General features: G+C 47.2%; 2 protein-coding genes across 5 annotated transcripts in view; one reads left to right on the forward strand and one right to left on the reverse strand.

Annotated features, from left to right (window-relative positions):
- Positions 1 to 13,386, forward strand: part of SIK2 (salt inducible kinase 2) — a 109,433-nt gene extending 96,047 nt beyond the window's left edge. For both annotated transcript variants that reach the window (XM_019653628.1, XM_019653629.1), the window contains exons 10-15: positions 7,220 to 7,448; positions 7,909 to 8,193; positions 8,339 to 8,502; positions 9,248 to 9,355; positions 10,003 to 10,094; positions 10,811 to 13,386. In XM_019653628.1, coding sequence (XP_019509173.1) covers positions 7,220 to 7,448; positions 7,909 to 8,193; positions 8,339 to 8,502; positions 9,248 to 9,355; positions 10,003 to 10,094; positions 10,811 to 11,402 — 1,470 coding nt within the window. In that variant the 3' untranslated portion in view covers positions 11,403 to 13,386. The remainder of the gene's footprint in view (positions 1 to 7,219; positions 7,449 to 7,908; positions 8,194 to 8,338; positions 8,503 to 9,247; positions 9,356 to 10,002; positions 10,095 to 10,810) is intronic.
- Positions 12,855 to 25,508, reverse strand: part of PPP2R1B (protein phosphatase 2 scaffold subunit Abeta) — a 39,364-nt gene continuing 26,710 nt past the window's right edge. For 2 of the 3 annotated variants that reach the window (XM_019653631.1, XM_019653630.1), the window contains 2 exons: positions 23,790 to 23,911; positions 12,855 to 15,363 (listed from right to left, as the gene is read on the reverse strand). In XM_019653631.1, the coding sequence (XP_019509176.1) occupies positions 15,184 to 15,363; positions 23,790 to 23,911 (302 nt within the window). In that variant the 3' untranslated portion in view covers positions 12,855 to 15,183. The remainder of the gene's footprint in view (positions 15,364 to 23,789; positions 23,912 to 25,508) is intronic. The other variant, XM_019653634.1, reaches the window with a different exon arrangement.

Raw genomic sequence — 25,508 nt, forward strand, 5'->3', positions numbered from 1 at the left:
CCTCTGGCATCCCAAGCCAGTTCTTAACCATCACGCCACCCGACCGGCCCCATATATCTTTTCGAATTAGTGTTTTGGTTTTCTTCGGATAAATACCCAGAAGTGATATTTCTGAGTCAGTCGGCAGCTCTCTTTAATTTTTTGAGGAATTTCCATACTGTTTTCCATAGTGGCTGCACCAGTTTACAATCCCACCAACAGTGCACTAGGGTTCCCTTTTCTCCACATTCTTGCCAACTCTCGTTTTTTGTTGATTTATTGATGATAGCCATTCTGACAGGTGTGAGATGATATCTCATTGTGGTTTTAATTTGCATTTCCCTGATGATTGACAATGTTGAGCATCTTTTCATGCCTGTTGGCCATCTCTATGTCTCCTTTGGACAAAAGTCTGTTCAGGTCCTCTGCCCATTTTTTAATTGGATTGTTTGTTTTTTGGATCTTAAGCTGTATGAGTTCCTTGTATATTTTGGATATTAACCCTTATGGATATATCATTTGCGAACATCTTAATACCATTAGGTAGGTTGTCTTTTCATTTTGTTGGTGGTTTCCTTCACTGTTGCAGAAACTTTTTAATTTGATGTTGTCCCATTTGTTTAGTTTCTCTTTTGTTGTCCTTGCCCAAGGAGATATATCCAAAAAGATAGTGCCAAGACTGCCTATGTTTTCTTCTAGAAGTTTTATGGTTTCAGGTTTTACATTTAAATCTTTAATCCATTTTGAGTGTACTTTTGTGTATAGTGTAAGAAAGTGGTCCAATTTCATTTTTTTACATGTATCTGTCCAGTTTTCCCAGCACCACTTATTGAAGAGACTGTCTTTACCCCATTGTGTATCTTTACCTCCTTTGTCATAGATTAATTGACCATGTAATTGAGGATTTATTTGGGGGCTACTGTATTCCATTGATCTATGTATCTGTTTGTATGCCAGTACCACACTGTTTTGATTATTGTAGCTTTGTAGTATATTTTGAAATCAGGGAGCTTGGTACCTCCCACTTTGTTCTTTCTCAAGGTTTCTTTAACTATGTGGGGTCTTTTGTGGCCCATATAAATTTTATGATTAGCTATTCTAGTTCTGAGAAGAATGTCATTTGTATTTTAATGGATATTGTATTTAATTTGTATATTGCTTTATGTATTATGGACATTTTAACAATATTAATCATTCCAGTCCATGAGCATGGTATATCCATCCATTTATTTATATCCTCTGCAATTTCTTTCTGTAGTGTCTTATAGCTTTCAGAGTACAAATCTTTCATATCTTTGGTCAAATTTATTCCTAAGTGTTTTATGCTTTTTGATGCAATTGTAAATGGGATTGTTTTCTTAATTTTCTTCTTCTGAGTGTTCATTATTGGTGTATAAAATAATTGATCCTTTAAAGAAATACAAATCAGAGTGCTGTGAGACTGGAAAGAGGCAAGAGGTGAGTTGCTTTTAGCTGGTCTGATTAGGAAAGTCTTTGGGTTAACTGTCAGAGCTAGGAATTGAGATGTGGGCAGAATCTGGGTAGATGGAAACTAGGATGTGATACCTCGGTGGAGGGAAAAGCCTGAGGAACAGCAAACATCAGGAAAGCCTAGGTCCCTCTAAGAGCAGTAGCTCAGTGTGTCTGAGGAAAGAGGGTGTGAAGGGGAGTAGTACGAATTAAAGATGTATAGCTTAGCTGTGAATGGCAAGCCAAGGACTGTAGGCTTGTTCTCCAGGCCAGGGTTCTCCGCATGGGAATGTGTTTCAGTATCATCAAGATAGTTCTTTCAAATAGGCTTCTCCAAGGTAGTAGGAAACAATTGAAAATTTTTGATCAAAGAAGCACTGTGATCCATGTTGTAGTTCAGAAATTAGTCAGGAAGGGTACATAAACTGCATTGGATAGAGGAGAGACTGGTGACAAGGACAATGGAAGGTCAGACCATGTGTCCAACGGGGGAGACACTGAGGGCCTAAACTAGGATAGTGCCCATGAAACTGGAGAGGAGGGAATGATGTAAATGAGCTTGTACAGAAAAAAATGATGGAATATTGGGATCCAAAGAGAAGTCCAAAGTGATAACAGTATTTTGAGCCTAGATGATGGGGAGGGTGAGTGCCATTAGAAATTGGGAGTTCTGGAGGTGGAGCTGGTTAAGAAGTTAAATAATGAATTCAGCTAGAGTGCAGTCATGGCAGCTTGATGCTGGGTTGCCACAAACAGGTGTTGAGCTGAGTTGCCAACCACAAGGGGTTAGTGTCCATGCCCCTGAGGACGCCACTTCTTGTGGACAGGCTTTTTTTCTCTGCCTGTGGTTGCCTGGCATGTTCAGTAACCTCATAAATGGCTACTACATCCTCACCCAGAAATTTAGACATAAATTGGAACACCATAATTCACTTATTTTTAAGATCTAAGTCCCTTGAAAAAATTAAAATGCAGGCTGCTAAAATCTTGTCTGTGAGGGCATCAGGCCCGAAACACAGATTGGGCGCTGTCTGCTGTATTATATAGGGCAAGTTATTTTTAAAGCTTGTGATTGTTACCGTAACTAGGAAACAGACAGGAAATGAATGATTTTGTGAAAGATATAGATAGTAGCTAGATGATGCATTTGCATTTGTAGGAAGAGCCGTGCCACGCTGGAACTGGCCACCCACACTGGCAGTGCCACTGTGGCACTTAGCCAGGCTTTAGACATCCGCTGTCTTACTCATGGATCATTTCATTTATGTCAGCAAAAATACTTGTCCCTTTTCCTTCCCTAGTTAGTACCTCTTTCTTTGGAGCCTATAAATACACACACACACACAAAACGATCAGACAGAGATAATATTCGTTTGTTGTTCCTGCTGCTTCATGTATATTTGCTACTATAAGCACCCATTGTTGTCTTCTGGAAGATGTTTCATAACTGCACGTATTGCTCATTCATTTCTACTCTCAGTTGGTGGTAGGTCTTGTGCATCTCAGAGCTCTCACCTCTCTTTCCCTCCAAGAAGTCTTCAACTTAAAACTGTCAGTCAGATCCCTTGGGGGGCGGGGGTTGTATAGAAATACTGGCTTGGGATTCCTCCAAAAAAGCACCTTTCTGAGATAGTCATCCAGTTCTGAGCGATAATTGAGACCCCCCCAGGTGACAGAGAGACCATATGGAGGACAGGTGCACAAACCTTTCTCTTTTGAGGGTTTCTTTGGGAATCTTGAATTTTTTATACACATACACACTTCAGTCACTTTTAACATTTTGTTAAAGATTATAGTAACTGGATTTTTTCAAGTTACCACCTTCGTAGCTGGATAGCAGAAGGGAACTGTGCGGCTAAACTGTGAAAAGGAAAGTATAACAAGGGTGTTTATATTTTTAATAACTTTCATTATTATAGAGGTACTACAACATATAGGAGAAGGTCTGAAAAGGCCGTACAGCAAACTGAATAGTGTTAACCTCTAAGGCTTTGTAAAGGGAACATACCTTTATTTCTGAATTTGAATTTTTAAATTTATAATTGAAAAAAAGTAAAACCAATCAGAACCACACATGGAAAATTCAGAGATGAGTGAAGAAAAAATATTATTTATCCATAATTCCACTACCCCAAAGATAAGCATATTTGGGCCTATTTCCTGAGAGTGGACTGTAGATAGGAGGGTGGGGGGGGGTGCGTATAGGGTGGCGGGTCAGTAAGTACATAGGCTTTTAAAACAAAATTATATTCTGTTGTACGTCACTTTGTATCTTGCTTCACATAATATAACGAGCTTTTTTCTGTATCATGAAATCTTTGAAAGCATGAGTTATATTTAACAACTGCCTAATATATTGTATTAGGTATAGGCTTATTTAACTATCTGCTCTCCTGTTTTTGAACATCAGGTACTTAAAATTTTTGCATCCTCATATGTGCTTCAGGTGAATGTCCTTGTGTCTAAATCTTTGACTATACTTCTGATTATTGTGTTCGGAGAAATTTATAGAACTAGGGTTGTCCAGTTCTTTCCTTCCTCACCTGGTTGTTTATTTTAAGTTGCCTCAAGATCATAAAAATTCTTTAAAAGAAAATGTTATAGTTTTATTTTCATGCTTTAAAATGTTTTACTGTTATAAAGCATTCTCTTTGGTCAAGAAATAATAGTAATAATAATAGATACAATACAGAGGGTGTATAAAATGTATATACATTTTAAGAACGGGAAAAAAATTATATTAAAATTGTAATACTCAATATATACCAATAACAAAGATGAATATAAGTCATGTGTATACATTTTTTGGCACCCCAGTATATTGAGTACCTAAGGTACTGTGCTATTTTATATATGTTATTTTAGTTAATCTTTTCAAACAACTTGACTTCCATTTTACAAGTGAAAAAAAATTGAACTTTATAGAAGTTAAGCAACTTGCTAATAAGTGATAGAGCTGAGGTTTGAGCCTACAGCACCTCCTCAATATATGCCAAACTTGCTAGGCACTTAGGATACAAATTAAATAAGGCACATTCCCAGCCTCCAAACTCAACTGGCTAGTATTGTGTATTGGTCTACTAGGGCTGCCATAACAAAATACCACAGGCTGGATGGCTTAAACAACAGAAATGTATTTTCTAACAACTTTAGGTAGAAGTCTAAGATCAAGGCTCTGGGTGATTTGATTTCTGGTGAGGGCTCTCTTCCTGGCTTGGAGGGGACAACCTTCTCACTGTGTCCTTCTGTGGCCTTTCCCCTGTGCTCGTGTGTAGTGAGCACTTTCTTGTGTCTCTTCTTATAAGGATACTAGTCCTGCCAGATCAGGGCCTCACCCTTACGACCTCATTTAACTACACTTCCATAGAGGGCCCATTCCCAAATCCAGCCACACTCAAGGTTAGGGGGAGACACAAACATTCAGTCCATAATAGTCTACCAATCTCCCGTGCTACAATGTTGTATTTGTGGTACACTCAGGGATATGATACCAGTTAATGGCAGCCTCTCAAAGTTTGACTGCTACATGTATATGAAGACTTTTACTTGAAGTGAAGTGAGATTGAACTTTAAGGAAAGACAAAAACAATGTATTAGAAAATGTACATTTCACCCATGTTATATTTTGAATTCCTGTAATTTACAGTTAGCCTAGATTATTTCCTAGAGCAAAAGATCTTATTTCTAGCAGCCTAGGTAGATCAGCCCAATACTTTGGTCACAAAATCCTACAACTGAATTTAGGCTCTTGTTATATCAAGTCCCTGGGTAGTAAATTGACAGGCAAGAGTAGCATGATTACCACCTGTTGCAGGAAATGAAATTATAGCTGAAGATGTTCACACCTATGAGCGGGCCCCACCGTGCTTTCCGATTTAATCATCAAACATCATCTGAAAAACAGTCATTGTTTCAACCTGTCCCAGGATAAAATTGAGTTCAGCAAACATTAAAAAAAAAAGTACATAATTCCTCTTGTAGTCTAGATGAGGAGATAAATTTATAAGCAGACAATTTGAGGGGGAAAAATTATAAATTTAGAGGGACTGTAAGGTTTTTTGGGTACTCAGAAAAAGGTAACTTTTTCTGTTAAGGATAAAAGGACCTTGTAAGACTATACTACAAGAAATATCTGATAAAGGCTGATAAATATCTGATATTTGACAGAGGCTGTAAGTGTGAAGATAGGAAATTACTTAATAACATTCTTTTCTTTGTTGCTTTATTCATTTCTAAATCATCCTTGGCAGTCTTAGAAAATTGTATTAGTAGACAGTTAAGGAACCTAGAGGTATAAATATAAGTTTCCAAGCAGCCAGCCATTCTTTCCTACAAGAAAACTGAGAAGTGTAGTCAAAAAAAGAAAAACTTATAAGGGGAAGGGCCTAGGGGAAGATAAGAGTTGCTGACCAGACTTCAGAGTTTTTGTTTTCTGGTGCCATGGAGAAGATTGGTCTTAGTCTGGGAAGAAAGCATTACCACTCTTCCTTTTAAATGACCACCCTCACTTTAAAACTCTGTAATGCATTAGCCACGTTATCCAAGTAATGGCTGCAGCCCCAGAACAGATTTCATGGAATCACCGTCCCCTCCCCCAAGCAAACAAAGATCTGAGTCACCCAAGTCTCCCTCTCCAAATAAAGGGCCTTGCAGCGCCTTCAGATTGGTTGCCATAAGAGGAAAGTTTCCTGTGTCTGGCACAGGGATGTCCCACGTCACCTCTCACACACATGAGCTTCGCCTGCTTCCAAAAGAAACAATAGCTGTACCCAGTGTATCCAGGTGAAAGTGCTGCTTAGAACTCAGCGTCTTATGACTGGCCGGCCCTGAGCAGCCGTTCATAGGAGAAAACAGATTGACTTCCACAGGGGAATAGTTAAGGTAATGAGGTAAATAATTGCCCCCTCATTGGGGCTTTTAGCCGCCAGAAGAACTCGAAACCACAGCTCCCCTTTGTCTGCTCTTTCTGCTGCCATTAGGTGGTTTGTGTGGCAGCTGCCTCAGAAGGCAGAGTTCTCACTCAGGAGCTGTGCTGAGCTCATCCCTGCGAAGTAGGAACTGTAGACAGTGTCTATATCACTGCAGGACAGGAGTCAGTGCACCAGTGCTCATTAACCTCTGCTGGAATCCGGGGCCTGTGACTCATTTGTTATCCTATAAGGGAAGGCTTTGGCTGTTTGCCATTTGAATTTTTTTCAATCGTTTTTGTGGTATCTGTCTGTCTTTATTCTTTTTTCCATTCTTCAGGCACATAGAACCAATTAAACACTAAGTCAAATGGGCAGGTACTTAAATTATAAATACAAAAGTATGTCTAGAACCTTACAGTGTGTTTTGTGGTTGAAAACGAGATGAATGCTGGTGACTACTCTTTTTTCTTAGCTATGAGCCATGCAGGGTTTTTTTGGTTTTTGTTTTATCTCCCCCTCTTCACTTCCCTTATTTAAAACAAAATAAGTAGTAGGCCTCAACCTAATATACCCCTGTTCATCTGGAAACCACTAAAAAAATCTGTTTATTGTAATAATGATGACTCAGAGAAACCCGGGAGGCAGTGCCAGTTTGGGTCACAATGGGCTTCTGTCTCCAAGTGCTGCAGTTGACTTGCCTTAACTTCTGATCTACATGTTGTCGTTAGTAAGAAACATGTACATTTTTAACATTTTACTTAATTTCTAATTTGCCACAAGCATTGACATTTTTCCATGTGGATTTTTCTAATGTCTCAGGAGAGTAGCAACTGATAGTTCCCTCTCACCCTGATGTTTAGGTAAATGGCTGTCTGCTGGACCCTGTGCCGCCTGTGTTGGCGAGGAAGGGGTGCCAGTCACTGCCCAGCAACATGATGGAGACCTCCATTGATGAAGGGCTAGAGACGGAAGGAGAGGCCGAGGAAGACCCCAGTCAGAGCTTTGACGCCTTCCAGTCCACACGCAGTGGGCAGAGACGGCACACTCTGTCAGAAGTGACCAATCAGCTGGTCATGATGCCTGGTTCAGGTATGACATCCAGCGAGCGCCAGGTTAAGTCTTCACAGCATCAGCTTGTACTCCAACCTTCCAGAAAGAATAATGGTACCGACCAATTCCTAGAATGTGGCCTGTCTTTCTCCTTATGGACCACAGTCAGCAGGCCGAAGGGTTAGGCCTGCTCAGCAGCTGCAAAGATGGAAATGAAATGTCTGAGTTGGCTCCTCTAACTCCCAGAATTCATCCGAGTGCTGTGATTCCTCAAGGGCCCTGGCTGTTTTGGAGGGGCAGAGATCTGAGGAGTAGAGGTCTGGAGTATTCCCCACTACATATGAAGCTGATTAAATTGACATGTAAAAAGGTTCTGAGATGGTTTTGTTGGATTAAGGACGTTGTAGCTGTGAGAACTCAAGCCGGCTACGCTTTGTCTCTCGTGTGCAAAGAAGACGCTCTTTGCTGTTGGTCATATCTGTTTTGTTTTCTCTAACAGGGAAAGTTTTCTCCGTGAGTGACAACCCCTCCCTTGACAGCGTGGATTCTGAGTATGACATGGGGTCTGTTCAGAGGGACCTGAACTTTCTGGAGGACAACCCTTCCCTTAAGGACATCATGTTAGCCAACCAGCCCTCACCGCGCGTGACCTCTCCCTTCATAAGCCTGAGGCCTGCCAACCCAGCCATGCAGGCTCTGAGCTCCCAGAAACGAGAGGCCCACAACAGGTCACCAGTGAGCTTCAGAGAGGGCCGCAGGGCATCGGATACCTCCCTCACCCAAGGTGACCACCTGCTTGCCCTTCTGGCTTTTAAGACTCTTACCTGGTGGGACCTGAGGGGGCTTGTTGCCCTGCTGGTATCCTACCTATGGTCACTTAAAGGCCTTGTGTTTTGTTTAAACTGATTGGTCATTGTACTTTCTCCCAGGAATTGTAGCATTTAGACAGCATCTTCAGAATCTGGCTAGAACCAAAGGAATCCTAGAGCTGAACAAAGTGCAGTTGCTGTATGAACAGATCGGCCCAGAGGCAGATGCTAACTTGGCGTCAGCTGCTCCTCAGCTCCAAGACCTTGCTAGCAGTTGCCCTCAGGTGAGTGCTCCGGGCCCTTCCCGCAGTAGCTCTGTGAGTATGAGGCGCAAGTTTGTCCTGAAGATGTGTCATTTCATTTAGAGGATTTAGTCCAGTCCTGGAGCAAACAGGTTCTTTTGGAAAGCTTTCTTGGTTGCTGCCACCTGCTGCTGAAAGGTTAGACCTGTCCACACAGGCCCCAGGTGATCAGTACCACATGGAGGCCTGGACACTGGCAAACTAAGTTTGCTTCACGGGGTGGATTTTACATGGATTACCTCTTCTTGCCTCCTTTGAACTCCCCTCCCCTGTGCAAGCACACAAAAATTAAGAATAAACTTTACCCAAATGAGAAGATTGTTGTCACTGCTTTTAATGTGCTGTCACTTCATGAAATATTATAAGTGGATTGTTTGTGCTAAAGATACAAAAAATATTGCTGTTTACCAATAAATTTTATTTTGAGCCTATTTTTAGGGCATCAAGGATATTACAGCATTTGAGGCCTACATGAAGGTAATGGCCTTCTGGTGACATAAAGAGCCTTTGCTCTAGTACTGACTTGGTAATCGTTTACCACAGATAACACATGAGTAGCTTTTCTGCCCAGTGATTAACCCTCAGCCTACTAGTAATGTAAAAAGCTTTGAGCGCTACGCGTCCCGGGTAGGAATTCCTCTTGGACATTTGCCAAGGTGCTGAAACTCAGAACTGAAACTTTCTCCCACAAGGAGAATTGAAAATGTTTCACCCTCTTGCTCCTTAGGAGGAAGTTTCTCAGCAGCAGAAAAACCCTGCCCTCCCCAGCGGTGCACGCCCGCAGCTGCCCCCGCGGCAGAGCCTGGAAGCCCAGTTCCTGCAGCACAGACTCCAGGTGGGACCCTGCCCGCTGCTGCCCCGGCTCCCTGTGTGCCACCAGAATCGGCCTTTCTGCACAGCACTAGCCTGTTTTGCTTGGTTTGGGCTTCTTGGGGGTTCCTTTGTTTGTTTGTTTTAGGGTAGTTGCCTAATTTCTTATAGGCGGGTAGGTTTGACTAGACTTTTAGTTTCTAGAAACATGTACAGACTTAGCATTATGCTCTGTGTTAGAAGAGGGATTGGTCCTCAGGCCCCAGGAAGGGGTAACACCACTGAATGGTAGGAAAAGGAAATATCAGCTCTCTGCACTGGTGCCTGAAAACCTGTTAGAAAATGATACGCCATAGAGAAGCAGGTGCTGCAGCCTTTGCTACCAAGATTTAACCCCACCTTTCTCATTATTTTTAATCTCCATGACGTCACAGTGCTAGGGGACTTTTAGAAATGGAAAACTGAAGTGGGTTAGAGCTGAGACAGCCCAGGCCTGCTGACCCAGTGCCCCAGGGCCCTCCCAGGGTCTCAGTGAGCAAGTCCAGTCCCTTCACCCTGCCTGAACTCTGGAGGCCACACTTGGCTTCATCCTCCAGGCAGAGGTACAGTCTGATGGCTGCATCTTAGATAACAACACATTGTCATGCTTATATTGTTGTTCTGCCCTTGCAGAAGCCCAGCCTTCTGTCGAAAGCCCAGAACACTTGTCAGCTTTATTGTAAAGAACCACCGCGGAGCCTTGAACAGCAGCTGCAGGAACACAGGTGAGAGAAGGTCTTTGGCCAAAGAAGTCACTTGCTTTTGTGGGAGACTTAAGAATGCTGGGTAATGTCCTTTCGCCCCAGGGGTTTGCCTCTGTTAGGAAAGTAGATTTTTGATGCATGAGCCAGTCTTCAATTCATGATCGCTAATGCAGATATTCCAGTGTCCATGGAATATGGGCCTGTCCGGACTAGCAGCCCTAAATGTGCTTTGTTTACCTTTTCTTCTCGCATTTCCCCTCTGACTTATGAATAGACCTAAGCTTTCAGAATCCGTGACCTAACGCAGTTGAAGCGGGTTGTACTGCAGGAAAGGCCTCCATCTTCCCTGCTCTCATTCGCGCCCCCGGGCCTCACTAGAAGCAACTTGGCCAAGGTAGAATCACCTAGTCCGTTAACCTACAGACACCCTTAGAGGCCAAGGTCTTACCCCCACCTCACCCCCATTCGAAACACTCTGGATGGGAAATCACCCTCTCGCTTCATAGGGAGAAAAATGTAAGAATCTTAGAGAAAATGAGTTAGTGTTCACTTGGGCACTAAGGGATCAGTCAGAACTAGGGGACGAAAAATAAGATTAGGTTTAAGGAAGCAGACACCATTTGTACCTACGCCCCATGGAAAGAGAGAAGTAAGGGGACTGAAGCTAATGAATGATACTGGATTTACATTAAAATTGCCATCAAAGATTTATAATTCTTTTGGTTTTGCCAATTTAGACTCCAACAGAAGCGGCTCTTCCTCCAGAAACAGTCTCAGCTGCAGGCCTATTTCAATCAGATGCAGATAGCAGAGAGCTCATACTCACAGCCGAGTCAGCAGCTGTCCCTTCCCCACCAGGAGACACCACCACCATCACAGCAGCCAGCGCCCTTCAGCCTGACCCAGCCCCTGAGCCCCGTCCTGGAGCCTGCTTCTGAGCAAATGCAGTACAGCCCCTTCGTCAGCCAGTACCAGGACATGCAGCTGCAGCCCCTGCCCTCCTCGCCAGGCCCCCAGGCACACTTGCAGCAGCCGCCCCCGCCACAACCGTCAGGAGCTGCCCCAGCGCCCTTGCAGTTCTCCTATCAGACTTGTGAGCTGCCTGGCACGGCCTCCCCTGAGCCAGACTACCCCACTCCCTGTCAGTACCCTATGGACGGAACCCAGCAGAGTGGCATAGCCGCACCAGACTGTCCCAGGAGCTCAGCACTGCAGGAGGCCCCCTCCAACTACGACCCTCTAGCCCTCTCTGAGTTCCCTGGACTCTTTGATTGTGAAATGCTGGAGGCTGTGGACCCCCAGCACAATGGCTATGTCCTGGTGAATTAACCACAGGAAGTGAGGCAGGTCAAGTGAAGGAAGAGTGTGTTTTTATTTTTATTCCAGCCTTTTACATTTAAAGCCTATTTTTCTGCCCTCTCCCCAAGGGGGAAATACCAAGTTGCCCAACTGGAATCAGAGGGCCTGGCCGGGTGGATATCGCTTCTTCCTGGCTCTGTCCCGCCACAGTTTTCTGTGGCAAGTGCTGGAACATAGTTGTAGGCTGAAGTTCATGCCCTTAGGTCAAGTGAAGCAAACTCTCATGGGAGACACCAACAAATGTTTTTATAAGAAGACAACATCCAGACCTAGGTTTTATGCAGAATCACACCAATTCATTATCAAGGGAACCCTTGGTGAAAGCAGGAAATGCGTGCCATTATATGTGGGGGACAGAAAAAGGCAATATTTTTCACTGAAGCCAAGCCACAGCATGTTGCTTAAAGGCAAATCTGGAATGCATAATGAAATTTGATGCACAGGAAATAAAGGAAAGTTGTACCTTGTTGTTGAAGAGGAAGTTCTAAGCTGCTCATGCAAGTTGTTTCCATGACCATCACCAAGCAGTGGAGCGTGAGCTTTGTTTCAGGGGCCACAAAGTAACAGCTGCTACTGATCCCTGAGACTGGCAGTCGTCTCCATCTGGGAGCCCGCAACACAGCTCTTCAGAAGGCGCCCTGGGTTACCCAGGTTACAGAGTCAGCGTGTATTCAGGACTCCAAAGATGTTGCCCGTAGAACTGACAGGCGATGCACCGGAGTGGAGACTGGGGGGTGAGAAACTCGAGAAAGCATCCCGAGCACCAGCCCTGGGCCAGGGGATGGCGGGCTCTTCCCGCAGTCTGTTGTGGACACTTCTGGCTCGGGGCGGTCGGTCTTAACCCAGCGTCTCTTTTAAAATGTAATAACTACTTTGACTTTACACTATATGTTGCTAGTAGTTTATTGAGCTTTGTATATTTGGACAGTTTCATATAGGGCTTAGAAGTTTTAAGAACAAGCAAAATGAATTTTTATCTCCCATGTGAAGTGGTAGTGCTGTGCCTTTTCCTCGCCCCCCAGATCATGCTTTAATTATTTCTTTTCTGTAGAAACCAACAGTTTTCCATTTATGTCAATGCTAAATCCAAAGTCACTTCAGAGTTTGTTTTCCACCATGTGGGAATCGCAGTCTTAATTTCCTTAAAGTTTTGACTTGTAATGAAATCTTCAAGTATTACAGCAATATTCAGAAACCACAGATGTGTTAACCATTTAAGCAGATCATCTGTCAAACACATTATATTACTAGTAAAACTTAACCCTTATAATTCATTCATCAAAGTAAGTAAAAAGTAGATGCTACAGCTAGTTAACTGTATACCTAGAAGTAATGAGTAATCTGTCATTTGGACAATAACATCCAAGTGTTACAAATTCAGTATTATTTACAAAGACTGTCATTTCTGTCCTTTAGAATGGCTTGTCCTATCAGCAGGTGAATGAATGCGTTAAGCACAAAGCATCTTCCTTAAAGCACAAAGAAGAGAAATACTACATTGATGCTGCATCTAGAAACACCTTTAAGTTGCCTTTCCTCTTTGTAGTAAGTGTCCAGGCGGTGAGGAGAAGCATGGAAGGTCTGAGGAGCTGTGCCCTGCACCCCCTGCCCAGCCCCTAGCATCGTTGGTCACTTTTTGCTGGCTCTGCTTGGTGCCAGACCCTTCGCAGGGGCTGTGTGTGGGGCTGGACTCGGAGTGGCGTGGAGGGCTGTTGTTTTTGTGAGTTAACAACACACAGTGAAAACCCAGGAAGAGTGAATTATGTTCCTTCTATGGATTGTTTATTCCTCCTCGTGCTTAAGATTGATGATTTCGTGAAATAGATAACATCATTTCATTTAAGAGATCCTTTCATTAAGATCTATGATCTGTTTTAAGTCTTTGCAAGGCACAGGGCTTGATTTGATTAGACTAAAGGATATGTTCCCAAAATAAACTATCAAAGTGCTGTAATATTTATGAAATTAACATGCCTTCCAGATTGAAAATGGGGGCCGGTCATTTCAGAGTCACAGGAATGGCACAGTTACAGACTGACATAAACACCTGCCCCCAGCAAGGCCATGAGCTGCTCCGCCGGGGAAACCCAGGAGCAATGGCCAGACGCGTAGGTCCACAGATGAGGGAGAGCAGAGACTGTTGGAAGTGAGAGGGCTGAGCTAGACATCGGGAGGCACCCGGCGGTGACAGGGCTGTTAGGAAACAGCACACCTGGGGCACAGCACTCACCTGGCGAACAGCAGCCCTGTCCTGCTCACCTGTGTTGTAAGCTCCTGTTTGCTGTTCTCATTTATTTCAAGCAGAAATCAATTAATTCCATAACCGTCTGTATTTACTGAAATGTAAGCTGGCGAGAGGAGACCCATTCTGTGGTCAGGCAGGTGCTTTCCCAGCCCGGTCTGATCACCTCCATTGCTCTGTCCCCTGACCTGTGACCTATGGAAGCTTCCAAGCAGTTTTCTCTTTACAAACACTAACACTAAGAAGGCTTAATACCACTCTTTTATGAGAGGCTACTTTGAAATAATGACTTTCCAGTCTGTTTCACGTTAGCAGTGTGTACACTACTGTATAATAATCATTAGCTTTATTATCATGTAAACCAGGCTCCTCTGAAGAGACTTTGGTGAGATGAACGTGAGGTAAAGATTTCACTTGACAAAAAGTGCAATATGTGTGGTACTTTATTTTTTGTTTATGTTCTTTTTTTTAATCCAGGGGTATTAGTCTCTACTTTGGGAAAAATGCACTTGTTCTGCAATTTCCAGTTGGGCAAGCGTGTCTCTAGTATTTACACGCAACTGATATGCTGGTCCCTGTAACGCGAAGAGAGCATGTTAACACAACATAAAGAGGGTGGGTGTTCCATTTTAAAACTACTGGTGAGCTGCACTGACCATCCCCAGCCGCCCCCTCGCCACCTCCGCCCCTCCCAGGCCTGCGTTGCTACCTTGGGAACAGAGAAGGGGGCAGAAGGGTCCCTGCACCAGCCACCCTGTAATATCACATAATGGGAAACATCTGGGGCCCACCGAGGAGGACCAGGAAATGGGGCTAAAGGACTCTGTTCTGATATGAACAAAAGTCGGAGTCCCTTCCTTCCTCAGAAATGAAGAACCCCAAGTGTTTAAGCTGTGTCCTGAGCTGGTCAGGCGGGACTGGCAGGAGCCTGGGATCAGGACTAAGGTCAGCCCTCACCTCAGAGGTCCCAGAGAAATGGGCCCCGTGTCCTTACAGGGAGGGGGGACCAGCCGCTGGGAGTCGCGCCCTCCAGCCAACGAGGGGCCTCTGCAGGAGGGACTCATCACGGCCCTGGCCTCTCCCACTCTGCCCCCACTGTCATCAGTGCCTAAAAGGGGGGACTCCTGCTAGAGAAGAGAATGCCACCTAATTGCTGGAGTTGGAAAGAAGGGCATGTTCTCAGCTAGAATGGGACGGGGTGGCCAACCAGAAAGTGCAGAGCAGAAAAAGCAGCAGCTTCCCGTCTAGCTGGTCCAGGACCCACGTATACAGCGACTAGAGCAGCCTCTGGTTGTGTGAGGCTTCCAGACGTGTGGACATAATGAAATGAGTGGCTTTCTCTGAGGGCTTCCAATCTCTAATCAAGCCCCGGGTCCTTAACTATTGGGTTCTATGTTGGGGTCAGAATTCTCAGCTCAGTTTCGTTTAAACCCCTCCATCAACAGTTATACTCAAGTTCCCATTGCTTTAAAGAAAATTCACCCTCCAGATCGCTTTCACATTCCTCCTCTAGAGACAACGCTCAGTACCATTTGACAACATTGGTCCCAGTGACCGGTGTGGCATCCCTGTGCTGTGCGGGGCTGACCTTGGCTGCGGCTGCACCCCTAAGCCGGGCTGCCTCTCCTGCCTCCTTGGAAGCCACCCGAGCCGGTCGCTGTCTTTGTGCCTAGACATCGAAGGTAAAAACTGGAGAACAGGTAGTAAGTTGGAGTCACTGCATAGGCAGGGATCTTTGATCATTGTGTTGCTTCGGGAAATTTTTAGAGCTTATCTTGGGAGTGGTGTGTGGAAGACGAGCAGTATCATCTGCCTCTGTTTCTAAACGACCCCAAAAATGTTTCCAATTCATGTGTCCCTTCTGACAGGTCCAGTAGGACAGTCCTCCCGGCCTGTGGTCCCAGGGAGGGGACTGATTACAGGGCTTCTGCTTCTCGGCCCGCGGCCCCCGGAAGGCAAGCAGCGAGATGAACTAGGGCAGACCTTCCGGGCACCTTTAGCCCGAGTCTCTGGTCTCACAGTGCCCCTTTCATAACTCGTCTTATCATTTCCCCCCATTATGGTAGCCTGGCTGATCCCAGACGATTGACAGCCACCCTCGTTGCGTCACCATCTTCTGTCCATATCTCGTGTGGGTAAATTTTGACACATTTGGCAGAACTGGCTCATACAACCGCTTAGATTGAGAAACAACAGCAGCACTGCCTGCAGACTTAGCCGGTGCTGCTTGTGATGGTTCCTGCCCACATTCAGCTCGCCCATCCAAAGGAGGAACCGCTTATATTTGTACATTCATTTGCCAAGCACTTTCACAATCTCTTCTAATCCTCACAGCAATTCTCTGAAATTAGTTGGGCAGATACAGTCCTCCACTGAGGAGACCAAAGCTCTCGGAAGCTTGTGTGACTTGTCTGAGGGCACAGCTTGTGAGGGAGGAACCACGCCAAGCTCTTGGGTTTTCCGGCTTCTCATTCTGCTCTTTCCCCTGGTCAGTAGCAGTGGACTCTTTTCTCGAGCAAACAGCTGTATGTACAAACCCCCCATCTTGGTTAAGCACTGGGTGCGTGTGACACTGTCCCCTCAACCTTATTCTCCATTTGACAGCTGTCTGGCTTTGAGGGAAAGGTGCTCTCCAGGTGACAAGTGCAGGTGTTCAGGTGGCCCTCCATGAACAAGGCTGAGGGAGACAGGCCCCACACTGCCATCCTTCCAGGGTCCCGTTAACAACACAAGTTTAGGTTCACACTAAAGATGCCTAGTTTTTCCAAGTTACACAATATAGTAATTTCCTACAGAAGTCTATGATTGCCAAGGGGCCAGACTGCACTGCTCAGCCCACCGCTGCAGGCCAACAGATGCAACCCAGAGAGAGGCGGCTACTCAGAGAAGAACCCAAACTCAGCCCAGTCCTGAGCAGGGGTGTAGTGTTTTACATTTAAGGCCCATCAAGGGAAAGTGCTGATTAGGCACTTTCAGGGTTAAAAAAGTAATATACTTTGAACACTGTCTTTTCAGAGGCAGAGCGGGTAGTTAAGCAGGGAGCTTTGAAAATAGAAGTAAAGAATAGCATCCTGGAAAAATATGACCCCAGATTGGAATAATGTTATATTAGTAAATACAGATAACTGGGATTTGCCGCTGGCTGTGAGATGCCTATCTGTTCAAATTTGCTCAATCAAGGAAATTCAAGTGGTAATACCTTCCCACTACTGATGGTAAAATAATCAGTCTCCACCAAAATCTCTGAAAAGAAGCAGAGAGAAAAGGAGGTTTGCTTCCCTTTGGGACTGCAAGTTAAGAAATAAAAGTGATCCGGAGATATTTGCACTTTGTAGGAAGGGCAAGAGGACTTGCTTGTTTCCAAAGCGAGAAGGGTGGTCTATGCTGGATGTTTAGTCCATAAAGAATTACTTTGGATAAAGTTAATCCACTTGTAGTTATTCTTTCTGTGTGCTTTTTTTTTTAATTACTAAGGGAAAAAATGGTGAGTTCAATAGCTTTGGTATTTTGAGTGCAAATCATAATAGCTCCAATGTGAAAAATCAAAATGTAACCTGTCCACTCAATGTTAGAAAGTTGCCTAAAATGCAGTTTAATAAATGATCTTTGTACCAAACGGTAATTTAAATGGGGTAATTTTCTGCAAGGAAAATACACTGTTTTTATGTTTCTAACCCTCTTGAATTAAAATAAAAACAACTTGTTTTCTAAGAGCCTGGGTGATACGAATGTCAGGCGAATGACATGGGCCTTCACCTCATCAGGCCCTGGGTGGAATTTTTTAAAGTATGGAAGGTGGCTGTGTTCCCTGAGCTCTGGTGCTCATTTCAGGCTGCAGAAGAGGACAGTGGATAATATGTTCTCATTGACGTCAGCAGGGTAAATAATACCTTGCTCTGAAATCGCCCAAGTGCACGTTAGCTGCTGCAGAACCCTGCCGGAAGCACTGCTAACCACAGCCTGCACATGGACCAGGCCCGGCTGGGCGCTGCCTGATGCTCCTGGATTCTCAGGGAGGTAGTCAGGCAAGGGCCTGCAGCAGGAGGAGTGGAGTCCCCGAGGACACGCAAGCTGCAGGGCATGCGCTGGGGGGGGGGGGGGGGGGGGGGGGGCAGGCAGCAAGTCACTGCTACTTATTCATGACAGCACATCAAAGGGGCCTGCAAAAGGCCTCCACACGCACGCACATATTGTGGACCCCCACACAGAGACAGGCACCAGCTCGGCGCCCTCAGGTGCTGGGAGAGCCATTTGCCAAGGCATTTGACTGCTCTCATGCGTTTGGGGCTTGCTTTAATGCCAGACCCTGAGTGAAAGGGCACTACTGAATCCTGCTTTCTGGCAGCAAATTCAGCTGAGATTTGGTTTCACTCAAACCATTCCAATTGAGCCTGTGCTATAGAACTGAGAGGGTTCCCAAACGGGGATCATCTGCAGGCCGCAGGGGTGGGGTTAAGAGGAGTGGAGGAGACAGCTACCGGCAGGAAGAGAGCCGGAGCCCTCTCCATCAACTTGTCCTGCTGGCCCTGCGCCACTTAACAGGCACTCAGTCCTGACCCAAAACGGCTGTTACCTCCATTTGGCTACCCAAGAATTCAGTAACACTGTTTCAAATGTGCCTTTTTTTTTTTTTTTAAAGGAAAGCACTCAATTTCACTAATGATGTTTTGCAATCTTTCTCCTTCTCCACCAAATTTCTCCACCATTTTTGTGTTGCCAAAAACAACCCCAGTGTCCAGGGTACAGGCAAAAATAACAGATCTGCCAGCAGAGACTGGCCAACGTTTCAGCAGCCAGTCAGGCCCTTGACCTCCTTAAGTTCTGTGGCCGCCTCAGGGTGGAGTGGGGCCGGGGAGACCGGGGGCCTCTGCCTGGCCGGGCTGAAGGACTAGAGCTGACAGTGCCCACATTTTCAAAGGGATGCAGTGTGTGCATTGCCACTGTCCAGAGTCCACCTCCATCTCCGCCAGTCAGGGCCCAGCCCAGGTGGGGTGGTAACAGGGCCCCCAGGTTCTGTTGTTGGCCATCTGCTCCTTTCTACCCCATTAGCTCTTCAATTGAGGTTTCACAGATCCCTTTGACAGGCTGATGATGGCCCCTCTTCCCAAGAAATGTGCATAGACACAACATGGGACAGATATTTTCAGGGGAGGAGTTGGTTCCTGGGCCCCCTGAGGCCCGTTCATGGATCCTGACTTAGAGCGTTAGTGTCTCCAACAGCAGTCCCTCACGCTTTTCGGTTATGGTTCTCACAGGACACCCTCCCGCTGAGAGTTCCGATTCCTCTAGTTGATCCAGGTGAGGGAGGGAAGCCCCTGCTCTGCCTGCAGCCCCAGGACACCTTTGTGCACTAAATCCTGGGTACCACGTGGCTACAAGATAAATGTCACCTGCACAGGCTGCAGCTCTGCCCTTCTCACTTTAGCCCCAGCTAGTGTCACTTTACAGAAATGATAGGGCTGAGCAGCTCCGGAGAGAGGGGATACTGTGCATGGCTCCTACTTTCGCTATGTCAGAGGTGGGTCTCAACTGAAGTGAAGGCACTGGACCCTCACCTCGGAAACTAGCCATCACGGGCATACCTGCCCCCACCCAGTATGAAGCTACAACCTCAGTCACTGAGGCCAAACCGAAAAGCCAGGTCAGGCAGAGTGGGGAGCTTGCTATGTGTGTGCCTCCAGCCATTCAACTCTCTCACTCTTCCTGCTGTGATGTCCCAACCCACAGTGCAGCTGAATTCCTCTGGACCTGTAGTTGCAACTACCCCTAGGGAATATTGATACCTCCCCTTGTCAAAGTTTCAAGGGGACTTTCCTAGGCATGACTGACTCAGAGCTGGTCTGAATTGGCAGAGTCTGAAGCTTGGGCAGAGCGGGTGCAGGGCTGAACCACCAAGCAAAGAGCCTGGAATGGGGGCAGGGAGGGAGGACACAGCATCATGGGAACCGGACTCCCCCTGCAGCTGAGTCCCCAAGAGCTGGCTGGGCAGAAACCTCAGAAAATCTGGACCCAGAAGAAATGAGGCATTGGGGAATTGGCTTCTCAAAGGGAGAACTGAGTCACTCTCCCCATGAGACACTTTGAGAGTTTCTGATTCAATATCCCTCCTAACTCCCAAAGAGAATGAGGGAATAATGGGGACAGAGATGCCCAAAAGGGGGTCTGAGAACTCTGGTGCCCATTACCACACCAGGGCCACAGACACAGTCGGGGCGGGGGACACAACTGAACCCAGGAAGAGCCCCCGGGGCCTTTCCTGGAAGCACAGTGTGCGAAGGATCCTGAGTTCCCAGCCTTGGCTGACTCCCAGTCTGAGACCCACCAGAACTCCCTCTGGTCTCTAGAGAAGCCTAAGGTTTAGCAGCGTCCCTGTGCCAGCGAAGTGAGGGCCAAAGGGCAGGCAGGCAGTCGGACAGGCCCCGGGGGTAAAAGGCCGGGCAAGGAGGCCTGGACAGGAATAAGGCTAGAACAGGGCCTGGCTTCTCCAGCCCACCCCCCGGAGGAGCCACCCTGGCCAGAAAGTCCCTCCAGACAGGGTGGTGCCTACCCATTCTCTGCCAGGGACAGCCCAGGAGGCAGCAAAGAACCTCTGACTGAGTCCTCAGCCCCTGGCACCTCTCCCAGCCCTGCCACGAACCTGGGCAAATCACTGCAGAGGCTCGCTGTCCTCACCGGTAACCTGGAAACAGAGACTGGCTGACTTAGCTACCAGGTTTATTGTGAGGTTCAAATGCAGCCTAGCATAACACTGCCCTCCAACAAGAGGGCACCCAGAACACGCCCCAGCTCCCTTTCGTGGCTTGTCATAGTATCTCACTTCTACTTGTCTTGCTTTCTTTTAACTCTTAACTGTCCCTTCACTAGACATAGAAAATGGTTGCTTGGTGCCTGTGGAAGCTCCTCTTTCATTTAAGAATGGCTGTCCTATTCCGAGCACCAGCTCCAGGTTAAGAACCAAGAACAGTGCCAAAGATGTCTTCATGTTTCATGATGAGTTCTGGGCAGCACCGGCCATGGGTACCACAGACGTAAGAGCACCCGTGGGAACCCATGTCCCACCTAGAAGGGGGCCTTTTTCATCAGTCTCTAACTGTTAGGCCAAGCTCCTGAGGGGAGGAGAAGTATTAGAAGTCCTGGGGGTCTTTCTCTGCAGAGACAGCTGCCCGGTCCCCAAGCCCTCACAGTGGAAAAGGTGCCAAGAGGAGGCTGGAGCCCGAGGACACTGCTCCAGCTGGCCGTGACCCGCCCACAGCTGGCTTTCCTGAGCTTTGATCTCTGTTGTCAGGCCTCACTTAGATTGGACTCAGAAAGACTCCCGTCTCTTCCCAAATCTGTTGGCCAAGCTCCTCAGAACTGCCCTGGAGACCCTCAGGCAGCACCTAGGGCCCCCTAACCTGCAAGGGCAGGAAGCTGGTGCCAGGAGCAGCAGCAGGAGACTCCTGAGCTGCTGAATGGCCCCCTGCAGGGGGGCTGGCTGGAACCACCTGGGTCACCAGCAAGTGCTGGTTTAGAGCATGAAGGAGAGACAGATCCTGATGTTAGAAGGCAGAGGCCAGTGATCCTAGCAGCTCCAAAGACTCTCTGAGTTTGGGGGAAATAAGGAAAACTGGGAAAATCAGAAGTAGAAACAAGAGTAGAAAGAGCAAGGGGCGCAGACGGTGAGATCTCAGCGGAGACTCAGGGTGCACGGCTGGGCTCTGGCCCGTGTCCGTGCAGAACAGACTGTCTGGACAGAGAGAAGAGGAAGAGAAGGTGGGTGGGTTAAGCACGTCGGGGCCTGCAACCATTATTTATGGATGCTTCACTTGATTTCAGTCTCCAAACCTGGGCTCAGCATGGAGACTGAATGTCCCTCACAGCTGCTCCTTCCTGCAATAACAAGACTGACATCACTGTTGTCAGGGAAATGGTGTTTTGATTAAAATCATGTGACAGCTACTTGATGATTCAATAAACAAATCCTCTGTTAACCCGCGCTTGACAGGCCCACTGGCAGAGAGCAACCATCAGACTGTCCAGGAGAGCAGTCCCACCTGGCGAGGAAGGGAGACCACCCACCCACCCACCCCCAGGAAGGAGCGGCTGAGTTGACCCACGGTTGACAGGGGTGTGCATGGTGGCCACACTGCTCCCTGGCAGGCCCTACGTGGGGGACGCATGCAACGTCCAGGGCATAGGTGGCTCTGCAGACCCAAGGGCCAGTCTCCAAGGGACCAAAGAGGCCCTCTTTGCCAAAAGGAACTGGCTCCCACCCCTTGGGGCCGTTCTCTCTTGCACCAAGAGGCAGGCCCAAACCCTGGGTTGTTGAATGGCTCCCACAGGGCCCTGGAGACAGCCAAGAACTGAGGACAGTTCCCAGGGCTCTGAGGAGCCAGGGTTCACTCTGACCCCATTTGGACAGATGGACGAGTTTGCTGTGAACCACAGACAGTGAGTGAGGGGTTAAGAACAATTTCTGGTTTGCAATTGGATGACTTCCTGGATCACTCACTTGGCTGCTGGCCCCTGACACGCAGGGCTCTGCCTGGCAACAGCCAATTCCCTTTCCATCTTACCCCCGGGTCATTTTCCTTAAGTGAAACAAATGCAGAGAAGGCTCCCTGAGTCACAGAGCAGGGAATTTTTCTGCGTGAAATGAGCTACAGCCTCAGGCATAGCACTGCCAGGCCTCCAAAGCTGGAAAAGACCCCAAGTAGACATGACAGGGTTGTGGGGGGAGTTTCACAACCACCTGAAAAACGGAGCTGACACCACCTACCACCTAGGGTTGTGAGGATTAAGTGAGGTTTTGACAAGGTGTCTGCACAGTTACTGAGGCTCGAGGCTCAAAGAGTGGCAGCAATGCTCTCTCCACAGCTTGTGGCCATCACAGGGCCAGCTACAGACCTGAGCCAGTCTGCCAAGGAGGGGCTGCCTCAACAATTCCACACGCAGAGCAGGGGTGTACCATGCATTTAATGGCATGGCCAATTGACCCTGAATTTGTAGGAAAACATAACCCCTTTCTTCCCAAGGAAGTCTGTGGTTTAGACCTAAAAACATATAACTATTATTCCTGCTCCTTCAACCAAGGTATCTTCCCTAAGGCCCAGTTGTGTGAAACAGACCTAAGGACACAAAGGGCTGACCACCTCCGGCATCTATCAGGGCCCAGGGGCTGGCTGAGGCTGTGAGCAGCACTGTCACCCCAGCACTTCCTCCTGGGCAGGGCCCCTGCAGAACAGCCCGGAGCTGCCCGAACCCGACACCCCTGGTAAGTGTGCTGCACCACAGCAATGGGCGAACATTCTAAGATGAAAGACTTCCACTCAGGGCCCAGACAACAGGAAAAACTCCTCGTGGCCTCAGTTCACATAACATGAAGGAAAAGCCATGGACATTTTAGAAGGCAGTCTTTTTGGATGTTAAAATCCTCACCAAGCAAACCCACTGGAGTGGGCGTGAGAATACGAATTATCTTCCAAATAAACTGAATGCAGCTTGAGCTCAGAACAAGGCAGCCAAGCCCCTCTGCGCTGTTTCTGAATGTACTTGTAAGTCATAAATTGCCCTTCTGATGAAGGGTGGCCAGCACCAACTTTGATTGCTGAACTTAAACTTTGGCCTACCTCCTCCAGAGAGGCATCAAATGGGGCTTATAAAACACTGGGGCTGTTACACAGGAAAATTGACAGAAATGGTTTTTTCCTTAAATGGAAATGACTACTACCTGAGAGGAATAGTAGTAAATAAAAACTGTGTCTATTCTGTGAGGTAAGTGGGAACAGCCAGTCTCTATAAGCAAGTCTACCAAACTGCCCCTCTGTCCTCTGCATGGGCCCCGCTGTCTCTGACCCGGGGAAGGGGAAAGACCTCAAGCCACAGGGGTGATAGAGCTCTGGAACACCCACTCCACCCCTCAGAACGCACTCCCAGAGCAGAGGACAAGGAACAGGGCAATAGGCTTCAGAAATATACTGTTGGCCCTAACACCTTGACCATCTCCTCAGGGACAGAGTTAAAGGTACTGCTTCTCTGCCTAGCCTGCTTTAGCACCAGGCCATGCTGGCTGCCCTCTGCCCACACCTCAGCCCATGAGAAGGGAGGACTCAGGCCCAGGGCGTCTGTCCACTTACCTTCCCAGTGTCCTCTCTAGGCTCTCTGGGTCTCAGGAAGTGGTTCTTGTCAGCCCCAGGGGCGCTGGGCTCTCCACTGTCCTTCACAGGGAAATCTAGCTTCCTCAGCCTTTGGGCCACCACTGGAGATACAGACAGTAGCACCGTAACTGCCCCTGACCGGGCATGTCCCTCGGAAGCCCACCTGTGCCTCCTAGCCAAGATGCCCTCCGTTGTCCCAGCACTGCAACGGGCCCCTGGGCAGAAAACACCGGCTCACCCCAGGACCTTCCTGAAGGAGCCTTTCCTCAAGAGCCATGGAAAGTGCCATCCCATCTAGCCTGATGGTACCAGCTGGACACCCACATCGTGGACACTGACAGCCTACAGAGCCCCAAACAGACAAAAACAACCTGGCTGCATTCAGAGCTGGTAATATCAGTTTAAAAGAACAACTCTGGAGAAAGAAATGACTTGGCTTCTCTACCCAATGAGTAATTAAACTCTCTTCATCCTCCAGAAGATTTCCATCTCAAATGAACATTATGTAATTTCCTGGAAACAGCAGGCTTGTGGAGGCAAACGGGGAATAGTGAGACTATTCTAGGTACAAAAAAGAATTGGAGACATGTGAGTGAACAGGAAAGAGAGGAGCAAGGAACTGGATGGAAACAGGAATAGGAGAATCAGACGGAAACAATTACATAACATCAGACCACAATCACTTCATCCGTTAAACCAAGGGAAACAAGGTGACAGCTCCTTCTCCCTCCAGAGCGTTACATCCAAGCAGTGGAGAAATAGGCTTGAAGATAACAGTGCCAAAAGGAAAAAAGTGGCAGAGGAATTTAAGTAAAAGGCAAAAGGGCAGAACAAGCACCCAACTTGTTTTGGCCACCCTGCTCTGCCATCCCTAAGGGGATGGAACCAATGTGATTTCTACAGGAAAGCACCAGACTGTCAATTCAGTAACAATACAGCGATTAATAAACAAAATTGCAACAAGAAAACATTGCCATAGCTTAACCACTGGGTCCTGCTTCTTTCCCCTGGAGGTCTACACAGTGATCTTGCATGCTTTGATATGACAGCTCAAAGGTAGGCTGCTGTCTCTCTTGATTCAGGACAAGTTGTACAGCAAAGGACCCCCCCTCCCCCAGGGCCATGCATCACAGTGGCCAAGCTGCTGTGGTCTTCCCATTAGCTGAGGGCTATTATTTCAACAAGGCCTCATTAAAAATCACACATTAACCGAGAGAGAGGAGATCGAAGATGGCGGAGTAGATAAACACGGTGCCTGCCTCCTTCCGTGAACACATTAAAATTACAACTAAATTCTAAAACAATCAACCTGGAGACCATCTAAAGTCTAGCTGAGCAGAAGTTTTATAACTAAGGATAAAAAGCAGCGACTGGTAGGAGGGGCAGAGAAGAGGGACAGGCTCCACACCCGCGTGTGGCAGTTGAGAACCAGGAGGGATATCTGGACCACGGAAGTTCCCCCTGGAGGAGCCAGGGACCCCAGCCTCACACCAACCTCCCCAGGCCGGAGCACTGGTGCCAAGAAGAGGAGTCCCCACATTTGACTATGAAAAACAGTGGGGATTCCAACAGGCCAGGTGGGACGGAAGGCTGCGGGGAATCCAGGAGTCCTCTTAAAAAGCCAGCACAGACTCATTTGCTTGCAGGCACTCACCTTGGACTCCGGTGACTCAGGGGACATCAGGGGCAGGCGGGGGG

Source organism: Hipposideros armiger, unplaced genomic scaffold, assembly GCF_001890085.2.
Source record: "Hipposideros armiger isolate ML-2016 unplaced genomic scaffold, ASM189008v1 scaffold_204, whole genome shotgun sequence".
Taxonomy (NCBI): Eukaryota; Metazoa; Chordata; class Mammalia; order Chiroptera; family Hipposideridae; genus Hipposideros; species Hipposideros armiger.